This window comes from Crinia signifera, chromosome 2 (genome assembly GCF_055691185.1).
Source record: "Crinia signifera chromosome 2, ASM5569118v1, whole genome shotgun sequence".
NCBI lineage: Eukaryota > Metazoa > Chordata > Amphibia > Anura > Myobatrachidae > Crinia > Crinia signifera.
The window spans coordinates 26,155,807-26,169,594 of NC_139218.1; the positions used below are offsets into that span (position 1 = coordinate 26,155,807).

General features: G+C 45.8%; 1 protein-coding gene across 1 annotated transcript in view; it reads left to right on the forward strand.

Moving 5' to 3' along the window:
• Nucleotides 1–13,282, forward strand: part of MAP3K7CL (MAP3K7 C-terminal like) — a 60,543-nt gene extending 47,261 nt beyond the window's left edge. The window contains exons 3-5 of the mRNA XM_083171834.1: nucleotides 6,408–6,469; nucleotides 7,311–7,426; nucleotides 12,483–13,282. Coding sequence (XP_083027960.1) covers nucleotides 6,408–6,469; nucleotides 7,311–7,426; nucleotides 12,483–12,663 — 359 coding nt within the window. The 3' untranslated portion in view covers nucleotides 12,664–13,282. The remainder of the gene's footprint in view (nucleotides 1–6,407; nucleotides 6,470–7,310; nucleotides 7,427–12,482) is intronic.
• Nucleotides 13,283–13,788: the final 506 nt, after the last annotated feature.

A 13,788-nucleotide genomic window follows, 5' to 3' on the forward strand; every position in this document is an offset into this window, starting at 1 on the left:
TGATAAACGTAGATAAATGTGAGATCATGCACTTCGGAAACAAAAACCAGTGCATACATATAAACAAATGGGGAAGAGTGAGGTCAATCACTAGGGGAGAAAGACTCAAGGGTACAAATAACAATAAACTTAGCTGCAGGGTTGCCTACCCTCCCGGAATGGGTGGGAGGGTCCCGGAAATCGGGTCCTCCTCCCGGCCCCTTGGAAAGAAGGGCAACCCTCCCGCAAAGCCGCCCGGCTCTTGCGACCCCCCCCCCCCTCCGCCACCACCCGCAACCCCCCCTTGGGAACACCCCTTGAGAAAGATATTATATAACTGGAGATGGTCCAGAAAAGGGCAACCAAATTGATTTAGGGGTTCGAGGTGTTGGGCTGTGACGAGGAACGGTTAGCCAGGCTGGGAATGTTTACATTGGAAAAAGGTGCTTAATAATTAATATCTCTAAGGGCCAATACAGAGGACTGTCAGGTGCTCTGTTTACCATGAGGGTTATGCACAGCACAGGACACGCGGGTATCCCCCTAACGCTGGAAGAAAGGAGAATTCACACGCAGCAAAGGAAAGGGTTCTTCACAGTTAGTGCAGTTAAGATATGGAATATCTGACAATAAAGGTAGTGATGGCTGATTTTACTTAATATATTTAAGAAAGGGATGGGAATTTTTAGTGGAGAAAGACATCCGGGGATACAACCAGTGGCGGCTCTTACCTTTGTGGAGGAGGGGGTCTGCCACGATGCCGCCCCCCCCTGACCACTGTTGCAGCTGCTGGTACCCTGCCGCCTGCTGGTCTCTGCTGCTAGGCCCGACCCCCGTCGCGGGACCGGCGCACGCTCTGTAGATTCTTCGATACTGCGCATGCCTCTACGGGCTGCTTCGGGAGCAGACCATAGATGCATATTCACGGTCCCAGGTACGGTGCATGCACCGTATCGTTCTCTGTACTGCACATGCACAGAACCCGTTTTTATGGGCTGCCCCCGCAGCAGCCCATAGAGGCCTCCCGGAGGGAGGGAACACATGTTAGACCTGTACATTTTTTCGGAACTGATCCAGCACCAAGTGATGAATTAAGATTGTCCTCCATAACAGCAACTGTTTGATGGACAATGAGATTAGGGGGGTCATTTAATAATTTAATAATGAAAAGCGGTGATGTTGCCATAGCAACTAATAAGATTCTAGCTATTAATTTTCTGTTGCATACAAGCAATAGACAGAATCTGATTGGATGATGCCACCACTTGTTTGATTTGGTAAAGAAAAAGATTTAAAAAAAATAAAAAATTGCACCAAAATTATTTGTCAGAGTCCGGTTGTGTCTTCCCAGCCCCGCTCCGCATGATTCATCCGTCCGCTTTTAGAGCTTTCTCCTATTTATAAAGGTGGCAATTCATGCCTGGGAGCGAGATACATTTATCTGTGATAAAATAGCAGTGAGCCATAGCTGTCATACCTGGTATTTATAGCCAAGGAACTGAAAGCTAATATCCTTTTATCATCTTGTTTAGTCTCGTCCCTTAATGTTGCTGTTAATCCTTATCTAAGTCATGCCATGCTGTCCTCTCATCTGTGAAATCATCGTGTCACTTTTGCTGTAATTACCTTGTATTACTACTTGCTAACGTACTGCGGGTGCCCCATGCTGGCTCATATCAGATAATGCCCTCCCTCCTCCCCCAATTCTTATTTTCTTTTTCTCTGAAAACAAGCTCAGGCCCTTCACAGGAGTTACAGGAGGGCGGATTTACTTTATACCAGTAGGGGGCAGCAAAATACAGCATGTGGTTATAATATCTCGTTTCCATCTATAATGGGTGCAGTGGTGCACATGAGCCCCTTAGTCTCAGGGGGGCCAGCACCGCGCACACTGCACCCATTTTACAAATACTCACTCGCCGGAGTCCAGCGGCAGCAGCAGGAGTGAAGCTGAGATTCTGGAAATATGGCGTGGGTGCCATTTTTCCGGATGTTTGCGCATGCGCAGTAGGGTCTGAGCCCTCTAGTGCTCAGACCCTACTGTTCCCACCAGAGATGAGGTAGGGATGGCCATTGTTGCCATTGCCATCAATGGTTGCCATCGCTGGCAATAGTGCAACTGGCCATCGATAGTGCTAAACTATGTAATGGATCACCATCGATTATTTTACCTATCGATGCTCATCCATTGTGTTTGACTGATTGGCCTGTGGGCCAATCGAAACACAGGGGAGGGGCTTCACCGGTGTTGGGGGCGGAGCTATGCACAATGCCCCAGCACTTTGAAAAAAAAAAAAGCAAAACATCGTTCTGCTGTGCCATCGATGGACGGAAACTATCTGGTTCTCCCCCATCGATGGTAAAAGTATACGACATTGACCATAAGCCATCAATTATTTTGAATCATCGATGGCCATCCCTAAGATGAGGGGGCCCGGCCGGAGGAGATTGCACGCAGTCCTCCTCCTCTCTTAAGATGCCCCTGCACCAATACCTACCCCCCACCACACAAAAAAAACCCTGCTCCAACCTAGGTAGTTGAACACAGTTTCAAGCCATATCACAGCGGTTTGAAACCCTGATCACACCTTGGGATGGCGGGCCTTAAGTTACCACTGCTGGTACTTGGAGGTGACATCATCTCCAAACGCCGGTGTGCCGACTCTCCCTATGCTTTTAGCGTGGCAGATAATAAGAGTTGCACATTTGTACCGTAGCATTACCTGGGTTCGACCCTTGTAACTACCAGGGTCTGCTACCCTGGTAACAAGACTTGGATCTTTTTTATATCAGACCCTGGGCCAGATTCTCTAAGCTTCAAAAGTGATAAAATGGAGAGTGATAAACAGCCAGCCAATCAGCTCCTACCTGCAATGTCACAGACTGTGTTTGAAAAATGTCAGGCAGGAGCTGATTGGCTGGCTGTTTATCACTCTCTATTTTATCACTTTTGAAGCTTAGAGAATCTGGCCCTCTTTCCTAGTAAGGGGGTTATTCAGACCTGATCGCAAGGCAGCTTAAAATAAGAGCCCTTCAATAAGGTATACACACCGTGAAAAAAACAAGTGCGCAGCAGAGAAAAACATTAAAATGACAAATTTTACTTAACAGAACAACCTTAGTTAGGGGATTTAGAGTGCACCCCACCCGAGTTTCTTTTTTCTTATTTTGCTAAATACTACGTGGCCCTACTCGGGGGTGCACCACTGAACATCACTTTCACAGCCAAAGACCCTAGGGTAGAGGTTTGTGTGATGTAAAATATAAGGAATATTCCTTCAAATTAAAATCAGTTATATCCCCTACTTTATCTAATTAGTGTGATAATTATCCCCAATAATTAGTGCAGTTCCCCATAACAACTCCTAACAAATACACACCATGTCGCCAGCGTGAAAGTGATGGCACTAGCAATACTGTACTGTAACTGCTCTGGCCACACACCAACTAATTACTAAATGACTGAATTGGCTGATTGCTTCTGAATCCCCTATTGGGACATCATGGCGCTGAAGTCGCGCTTACAACGGCCACCACTGCTGCCGGGAAACTGTCCAGTCTCCTGCAGGTTACAGACCCGGTTGGTTAGATGAGGTATTTACTGTACATGCAGCAGCAGCTGCCCGCAGCTCCACTACTGCCACTACAGATAGGAGAGACACCCTGGAGTCAGGGCCGGATTAACAATGGGCCTGATGGAGCTGAGGGTCAGGGCTTTCCAATGAGCCCAGCCCCGTGTCGCTAGCCCCCCGGGAACCAGAGATACCACCAGGCAAACCTGGAACGTTGTCCCCATAGGATAACATGGGACCCGCTAATTCCGACCTCCACCCGGTTCCAACGGCTGTCCGTTCCCACTCCGGCATTACAGAAGCTCGAGGTTGATCTCAGTCAAACCTAAATTGCTGGGCCTTCAATCTGATACCTGGTCCATATGGGTTCATTGGTTCTAGAGATATTGTGGGTAAACCAATTTTTTTTTTCATTTCTAAAATGTAATTTCATGGCTGTTCATGTTGTTTGAGGTCAGAATTCTCTGGAACCAAACGGCCCAGTTTCACGGGACCAAAATCATTCGAAGCCTACATTTAAATGGGTCAGTTGGTTCCGAAGATATAGCTGTTTGTTTAAAGGGGGCGGCGGTGGTTTTCTCTCCCCCTCACACCAGAAAATGCAGGGATTAGGCTGGTGTAAAAGGGGTCAGTCCGAGAATATCCTTGCATGATCCTGGGATCATATTCCCGGGTAAGTCCCTGCATTTTCTGGTGTGAAAGGGGTATTATTTCAAATAGCCGGGACATGCAGTGCTCTGAATACAGCCGGGCAGGCCCCTGCTCTCTGCCCGGCTGTCAATCAGTGCCAGATTAAGCCTTCGGGGGGCCCGGGGAACTTTAGACAGGGGGACCCCCTTGCACTTGTCATTACTGGCCACAAATTGCATGAGAGAATATTATACTGTCAAAACACAGAGTAAAGACAGTATAAACTTGGTCAATGGGTAACTGCTTACTCTGTAGGACTGTAGGAGACCTCACAGTGTCAGTGCCTCTGATTAAAAACCCTCCCATGACTAGGCTGCTGCTGCTGTCCTCCATAGGCCTGAGAAGCATGTAATGAGCTCCACCAATCAGAGCTCAGCATAAACCTCTCAGCCTCTGCCTTCTTGTGCAAAGTGTCATGGGACTTAGTCAACTCCCAGTAATGCACTGCACACTTGTGCAGTCAGTGTGCCTTGGCTTCCGATGCTCAGCACCATTAATCAATGTCACATTGGCAGAGAGGTGAAGCTGCAGCACTACCCCACTCACATGCACAAAACCTTTAGCTAAAAAAAAATAATAATAATGTTTTTGTTAAAAATACATGCCAACCACAGGGGGCCCCTAGCTAGAGGGGGCCCATGGGTACTGACCCCTTTTGCCCCTGCTTTAATCTGGCCCTGCTGTCAATGGCTGTCATTTCTGCCCCACGGTGGCTGTCCCCCAGTTACCGCGAGCATGTATTCCCCCTTGGCAATGATCATGTAATCCCACATGGCAACGAGCATGGAACCCCTGGCAATGAGCATCGAACCCCTGGCAATGAACATGTAGGTAAGCAACACTTATGTAGCATCATTTTTAATAGGCATTATGGTGTTTGGCATAATACCTAATGGACATTATGGTGTGTGGCTTAACATGTAATGGGCATTATGGTGTCAATTTTTAATGCGCGCCAAATGCCCCTGTTTATGGAGCATATTGTGCATTTTTGCTCAATCTGTTTGGTATAGTGCAGGCATGTCGAAACTATGGCCCTCCAGCTGTTGTGAAACTACAAGTCCCACCATGCATTTCCACAGTTTTGCTATTAGGGAATGCTAAAACTATGTCAAGGCATGCTGGGACTTGTAGTTTCACAACAGCAGGAGGGCCACTGTTTGGACATGCCTGGTATAGTGTGCATTTTGGCTCAATCCATGTGGCAAAATGTGAATTTTGCCTTAATCTGTGTGGCATAACGTGAGTTTTGACTCAATCTGTTTGCCATAGTGTGAATTTTGGCTCAAACGGTGTGAATTTTGGCTCATTTTATATGTCATAATATGTAAGAGGCAAGTACAGTATAAGGGGGTTACTATTGTGTTACATGATTTGTATAAGGGGTATATGGTGTGGTAACTTTAGGTGACCACATAAAAGGTGCTGAAATGTTGTCTACCAAGTTTCGTTTTTCAGTATTTTTTTATGACTGGAGTGCCGCCTCACCCCGCAAGTATCTGAGGACATCGGCATCCTGCGGGTGTACCTTTGGAGGGCACCTGCCAATATATCTCCATGCATTTTTTTTATGCCAGCCCCCTGCCTTTTCCAGGCATATATAATTAGTTGAAAGCATTTACACAAATAAAGACACACCTATGAGCAGACCACCCAACCAGAACACTGGTCACGCCCCCCACATTATTGCGCATAATAGGCCCTTGATCATTTTCAGCTCCAGGCCCATTTAGAACTTAATCTGGCTCTGCCTGGAGTGAGTCCCTCCCAACTGTCCCGCTTACCGCGGGAACGTCCCGGTATTCGGGGACGTTCACGTGTCCCGCCCGGGGCCGCCATTGTCCCGCGGTGGGGGGGGGGGCGCTGCCGGGGGACGTGTCATCCTGTGAGGCCATGCCCCCTTTTCAAAGGAAACGTCCCCTTTTCGGGAGCGTCCAGATCCGTGTGTGTGTGTGTGTGTGTGTGTGTGTTTGTGTGACATATAAGACTTGTTAGGGTTCCCAAGCATTCCTTTTGGCACAGAATATCATTAAGACACAGGACTTGTATACTAGCCATGAATAGCGACACAGAACATCCTTTTGTCAGATTAAAGGCAGCACAGAATTGCTTTCATTGGAAATATCCTGGGCAGAACTCATGTGTGCCGTTCACTCTTTCTTACAGATGAGTCGTCTGCAGAGAAGGCCTTCCCCCTCTCCTTCCCAAATCTAGACCAGCAGCTTCAGGTAAGCATGGATACCGACATGCTGGCTTGTCAAGTCAACATGCACACTAAGCACATAATAATCACATATTCTGTAAGAGGGGGGGATGCAGCAAACCGAAAAATGCTGCCAAACCTTAGAAAATGCCATTTCCGTAGGCTTGGCCATTTGCCTTGTATGCCTCAAGGCCCAGAATGTGACAGATTCTGGTGCTTTGATGTGGCGGGCAACACCGTCTTTAGATGGAGTTGCCCCACTGTTTCCAACATTCTGCCTGTTCCCTCCTGGAGAGAACCGCCAACTCGGCTTCGTAGGGGCAGAATGGGTGGGTGTGATGTGGCATAAGGGGGAGGGAGTGGGCGGGTCTTGGGATAAGAGGCAGCACAAGGGGCATGGGGCTCGCATCATTGTGGTCACACCCAGGGGTTGAAGTGTGTGCGGGGGGGAGGGGGGAGGGAGAGGCGCAACTGAAACTACCACCTGTAATGGTAGGGGAATGAAGTTCATCAAACTGCCCACTTTGCACAAGTTGGCTGCGTCACTGCAATTTTTTTTGCCCATCTTTCCAGAGGGCCGGGGGTGGCACACAATTTTCTGTAGCCTCATGGCCGTTCTGGGGTCTGTCCTGGGTCAGCGGCACCATCTGGTTGGCGGAGGTTGGCATCGGCTATTTTGGCTGCATTTTGCACAGTAGGACAATAACCAGGAAGACCACCGTCACGCCATTTCCCTGACTTTGGTACATTGCTAGGGTCTCCTCATGACTCCTAGAGAGGAGGGGGTAGTGATCTCTTAGTGTGCTCTTGCTGGATACTACTCTCCATCCTACATACTTTGATGCATTATTCATCTTTCCTTCCAGCCTCTTCCGCCATGTAACACTTCCAAGGAGTCCATGCAGGTGTTTAAACAACACTGCAAAATCGCAGAGGAGTACCACCAGGTGAAGAGAGAAATCACACTCCTAGAAGAGAGGAAGTAAGATGCTTGAGGTTTACATAACTGTGTGGGGTTACTATATGTCATTCAGGTACACTACAGGTACATTATAGGTACATTACAGGTACACTACAGGTACATTATAGGTACATTACAGGTACACTACAGGTACATTATGGGTACAAGACAGGTACAAGACAGGTACACTACAGGTACATTACAGGTACACTATGGGTACATTACAGGTACACTACAGGTACATTACAGGTACACTACAGGTACATTACAGGTACATTATAGGTACATTACAGGTACATTATGGGTACAAGACAGGTACACTACAGGTACATTACAGGTACACTACGGGTACATTACAGGTACATTACAGGTAGTACACTACAGGTACACTACAGGTAGTACATTACAGGTACATTACAGGTACACTACAGGTACATTACAGGTACATTGCAGGTAGTACACTACAGGTAGTACACTACAGGTACATTACAGGTACACTACAGGTAGTACACTACAGGTACATTACAGGTGGTACACTACAGGTACATTACAGGTAGTACACTACAGGTACATTACAGGTACACTACAGGTGCACTACAGGTAGTACACTACAGGTACATTACAGGTACACTACAGGTGGTACACTACAGGTAGTACATTACAGGTACACTACAGGTAGTACACTACAGGTACATTACAGGTAGTACACTACAGGTACATTACAGGTACACTACAGGTAGTACACTACAGGTACATTACAGGTAGTAAACTACAGGTACACTACAGGTACATTACAGGTAGTACACTACAGGTACATTACAGGTACATTACAGGTAGTACACTATAGGTACATTACAGGTACATTACAGGTAGTACACTACAGGTACATTACAGGTAGTACACTACAGGTACATTACAGGTACACTACAGGTAGTACACTACAGGTACACTACAGGTAGTACACTACAGGTACATTACAGTTAGTACACTACAGGTACACTACAGGTACATTACAGGTAGTACACTACAGGTACATTACAGGTACACTACAGGTAGTACACTACAGGTACATTACAGGTAGTACACTACAGGTACACTACAGGTACATTACAGGTAGTACATTACAGGTACATTACAGGTAGTACACTACAGGTACACTACAGGTACACTACAGGTACATTACAGGTAGTACACTATAGGTACATTACAGGTACATTACAGGTAGTACACTACAGGTACATTACAGGTAGTACACTACAGGTACATTACAGGTACACTACAGGTAGTACACTACAGGTACATTACAGGTAGTACACTACAGGTTCATTACAGGTAGTACATTACAGGTACACTACAGGTAGTACACTACAGGTACATTACAGGTACACTACAGGTAGTACACTACAGGTAGTACACTACAGGTACATTACAGGTACATTACAGGTAGTACACTACAGGTACACTATAGGTACATTACAGGTACACTACAGGTACATTACAGGTGCACTACAGGTAGTACACTACAGGTACATTACAGGTAGTACACTACAGGTACACTACAGGTAGTACACTACAGGTACATTACAGGTAGTACACTACAAGTACATTACAGGTAGTACACTACAGGTACATTACAGGTACACTACAGGTAGTACACTACAGGTACATTACAGGTAGTACACTACAGGTACATTACAGGTAGTACACTACAGGTACACTACAGGTACATTACAGGTAGTACACTACAGGTACATTACAGGTACATTACAGGTAGTACACTACAGCTACATTACAGGTAGTACACTACAAGTACATTACAGGTAGTACACTACAGGTACATTACAGGTACACTACAGGTAGTACACTACAGGTACACTACAGGTACATTACAGGTAGTACACTACAGGTACATTACAGGTAGTACACTACAGGTAAACTACAGGTACATTACAGGTAGTACACTACAGGTACACTACAGGTAGTACACTACAAGTAAATTACAGGTACATTACAGGTAGTACACTACAAGTACATTACAGGTACACTACAGGTACACTACAAGTACATTACAGGTACACTACAGGTAGTACACTACAGGTACATTACAGGTACACTACAAGTACATTACAGGTACACTACAGGTACATTACAGGTACACTACACATACATTACAGGTACACTACAGGTAGTACACTACAGGTACATTACAGGTAGTACACTACAGGTACACTACAGGTACATTACAGGTACACTACAGGTAGTACACTACAGGTACATTACAGGTAGTACACTACAGGTACACTACAGGTACATTACAGGTAGTACACTACAGGTACATTACAGGTACATTACAGGTAGTACACTATTGGTACATTACAGGTACATTACAGGTAGTACACTACAGGTACATTACAGGTAGTACACTACAGGTACATTACAGGTACACTACAGGTAGTACACTACAGGTACATTACAGGTAGTACACTACAGGTACACTACAGGTACATTACAGGTAGTACACTACAGGTACATTACAGGTACACTACAGGTAGTACACTACAGGTACATTACAGGTAGTACACTACAGGTACACTACAGGTACATTACAGGTAGTACATTACAGGTACATTACAGGTAGTACACTACAGGTACACTACAGGTACACTACAGGTACATTACAGGTAGTACACTATAGGTACATTACAGGTACATTACAGGTAGTACACTACAGGTACATTACAGGTAGTACACTACAGGTACATTACAGGTAGTACACTACAGGTACATTACAGGTAGTACATTACAGGTACACTACAGGTAGTACACTACAGGTACATTACAGGTACACTACAGGTAGTACACTACAGGTACATTACAGGTACATTACAGGTAGTACACTACAGGTACACTATAGGTACATTACAGGTAGTACACTACAGGTACATTACAGGTGCACTACAGGTAGTACACTACAGGTACACTACAGGTACATTACAGGTAGTACACTACAGGTACACTACAGGTAGTACACTACAGGTACATTACAGGTAGTACACTACAAGTACATTACAGGTAGTACACTACAGGTACATTACAGGTACACTACAGGTAGTACACTACAGGTAGTACACTACAGGTACATTACAGGTAGTACACTACAGGTACATTACAGGTAGTACACTACAGGTACACTACAGGTACATTACAGGTAGTACACTACAGGTACATTACAGGTACATTACAGGTAGTACACTACAGCTACATTACAGGTAGTACACTACAAGTACATTACAGGTAGTACACTACAGGTACATTACAGGTACACTACAGGTAGTACACTACAGGTACACTACAGGTACATTACAGGTAGTACACTACAGGTACATTACAGGTAGTACACTACAGGTAAACTACAGGTACATTACAGGTAGTACACTACAGGTACACTACAGGTAGTACACTACAAGTAAATTACAGGTACATTACAGGTAGTACACTACAAGTACATTACAGGTACACTACAGGTACACTACAAGTACATTACAGGTACACTACAGGTAGTACACTACAGGTACATTACAGGTACACTACAAGTACATTACAGGTACACTACAGGTACATTACAGGTAGACTTCACATACATTACAGGTACACTACAGGTAGTACACTACAGGTACATTACAGGTAGTACACTACAGGTACACTACAGGTACACTACAGGTACATTACAGGTAGTACACTACAGGTACATTACAGGTACATTACAGGTAGTACACTACAGCTACACTACAGGTACATTACAGGTAGTACACTACAGGTAAACTACAGGTACATTACAGGTAGTACACTACAGGTACACTACAGGTAGTACACTACAAGTAAATTTCAGGTACATTACAGGTAGTACACTACAAGTACATTACAGGTACACTACAGGTACACCACAAGTACATTACAGGTACACTACAGGTAGTACACTACAGGTACACTACAAGTACATTACAGGTACACTACAGGTACATTACAGGTACACTACACATACATTACAGGTACACTACAGGTAGTACATTACAGGTACATTACAGGTACACTACAGGTACATTACAGGTAGTACACTACAGGTACACTACAGGTACATTACAGGTAGTACACTACAGGTACACTACAGGTACATTACAGGTAGTACACTACAAGTAAATTACAGGTACATTACAGGTAGTACACTACAAGTACATTATAGGTACACTACAGGTACATTACAGGTACACTACAGGTAGTACACTACAGGTACATTACAGGTACACTACAGGTACACTACAAGTACATTACAGGTACACTACAGGTACATTACAGGTACACTACACATACAATACAGGTACACTACAGGTAGTACACTACAGGTACATTACAGGTACACTACAGGTACATTACAGGTTAAGTCTCCCATATCCAAAATTTCCACATGCGGACTATTCCTAAATACAGATTTCTTGCGCATGACTGAGATAGTGACGTCTCTACTTTTTGATGGTTCAATGGGGGAGATTCATTCCCGCTGTAGCGATCAGGTCTGAATTGCCCTCATTGTTTCCTTACATGAACACAATGTAAGGCCACATACACACTAGATATTTTGTTTTAAAAAGTGTCTAGTGAACACTCAATATCATTAACGATGCTCGCTCCCGCGCATCCTTAATGACCCCCCCTCCCCTCCCGTCAGCTGAACATGAGGTCAATTTTGGTTGTATATTGTATTAGAAGGGGGGGGGGGGGGGTAAGGGGCCCTGCCTATGTCATCTGTCCCAGGCCCCCAACATTTCTGATGGCCCCGGCCCCCAAAATTTCTGATGGCAGCCGAGGGTACAGGCATTAGGACCTGGGCCCCTTTCAGAATCTTGTGGCAGCAGCTGCAGTGGGCGAGTGGCCATAGGCTACCATTCTCATTGTGCCTGGGCTGAGACTGCTGTACCCACGGTACCCCCTGGTGGCGGCCCTGGCACCTGATGAAAATACTTGCCCTCGGTGTCATGCACAAGAATGCCAACATAAGCTTTCTCTGATTCCTTCCTTCTAGAAAGGAGCTGATGGCCAGGCTGGATCAATTCGAAAAGGAAAATTCAGATGTTGCTCACTTAGCGGAAGAATACGAGGACCTCAGCAAGGAGAACCAGAGCCTCATCCTGGCTCATTCCCGCTGCAAAGAGCAATTCGAGAAACTGAAAATCCAGTATCAGAAGCGGCAGGGGTCGTCCTAACAGTAACCGGACGCACAGCGCCCGCTACAAAGTGATCAACACACCAGCACTTTTATCGAAATAAAAAATGTTAATGTGCCACAACCACTTAGGCAACACCGACTCACTGGCCACACTCTCGTTAGGGAAGGACGGAGATTGAGAGCAACATTGGAGGTTATTTACCAACACACTACAGATGTGCAGTAACCCAGAGCAACGACCTAGCAGTTAGGTTTGAACTTCAGACAATAATTAGACAATAAGGGGTAAATCTACTAAGATGGGATTTCTGTTGAAGATGGGATGTCGTATCCAATAAAATTCTATCTGATCTTCTAGAAGGTGCTAAATAAATAAGTAGATTCTGATTGGTTGCTATTAGCAACAGCCCATCTTCAATAGAACTCCCATATTTAATTTACCCCTAAGGGGAACATTTACTAAGATGGGAGTTCTGTTTCAAATGGGATGTTGCTATGGGCAACCAATCAGATTCTACCTATTATCTCCTAGAAGGTGTTAAATAAATGAGAAGTATAATCTGATAGGTTGCTATGGGCAACATTCATCTTTAATAGAACTCCCATCTTTAATCACTTGAGTGGTGGGTTTTGTTGGGGCAGGACAACCTACCACCCCCCCCCCCCCCCCCCCCCCCCCACCACCCCCCCACCTCTGCTCAGGCGTTTGTAAGCTACCCAGTCACAGCAGTGACTACAGGCGGCAGGCTCGGGGATGTTTGCAGTGGCTCGGGAGGACTCTGCGCCTAAACTCTGGAGCGCTCCCGAGTCCCCCTGAGCCGCCTGCCCCCCCAGCGCCTGCCGCCTTCGTCACTGCTGTGAAGTGAATGGCGGCTGGCGACTGGGTAGCTGCGGTGATGGGGGGGAGCGATTGGGGGATTGGGGGGGGGGGGCAAGAGGTCGTGCGCCAGTGGTGCACAGCTGGAGGAACCACCCAAATTTTCCGGGACAGCCCGATGCAGCAATTTCCGGGCATACCACCCAAAGGGTTAATTTATCTCTAAGGGTCTGCTTAGTTAGGAAAGCAAACAAAAAAAGCATGCCAAACCATACTGCACTGCATGTGGGGCAGATGTAACATGTGCAGAGAGGCTGGGGTGTGTTCAAACCAAAATCCAAATTG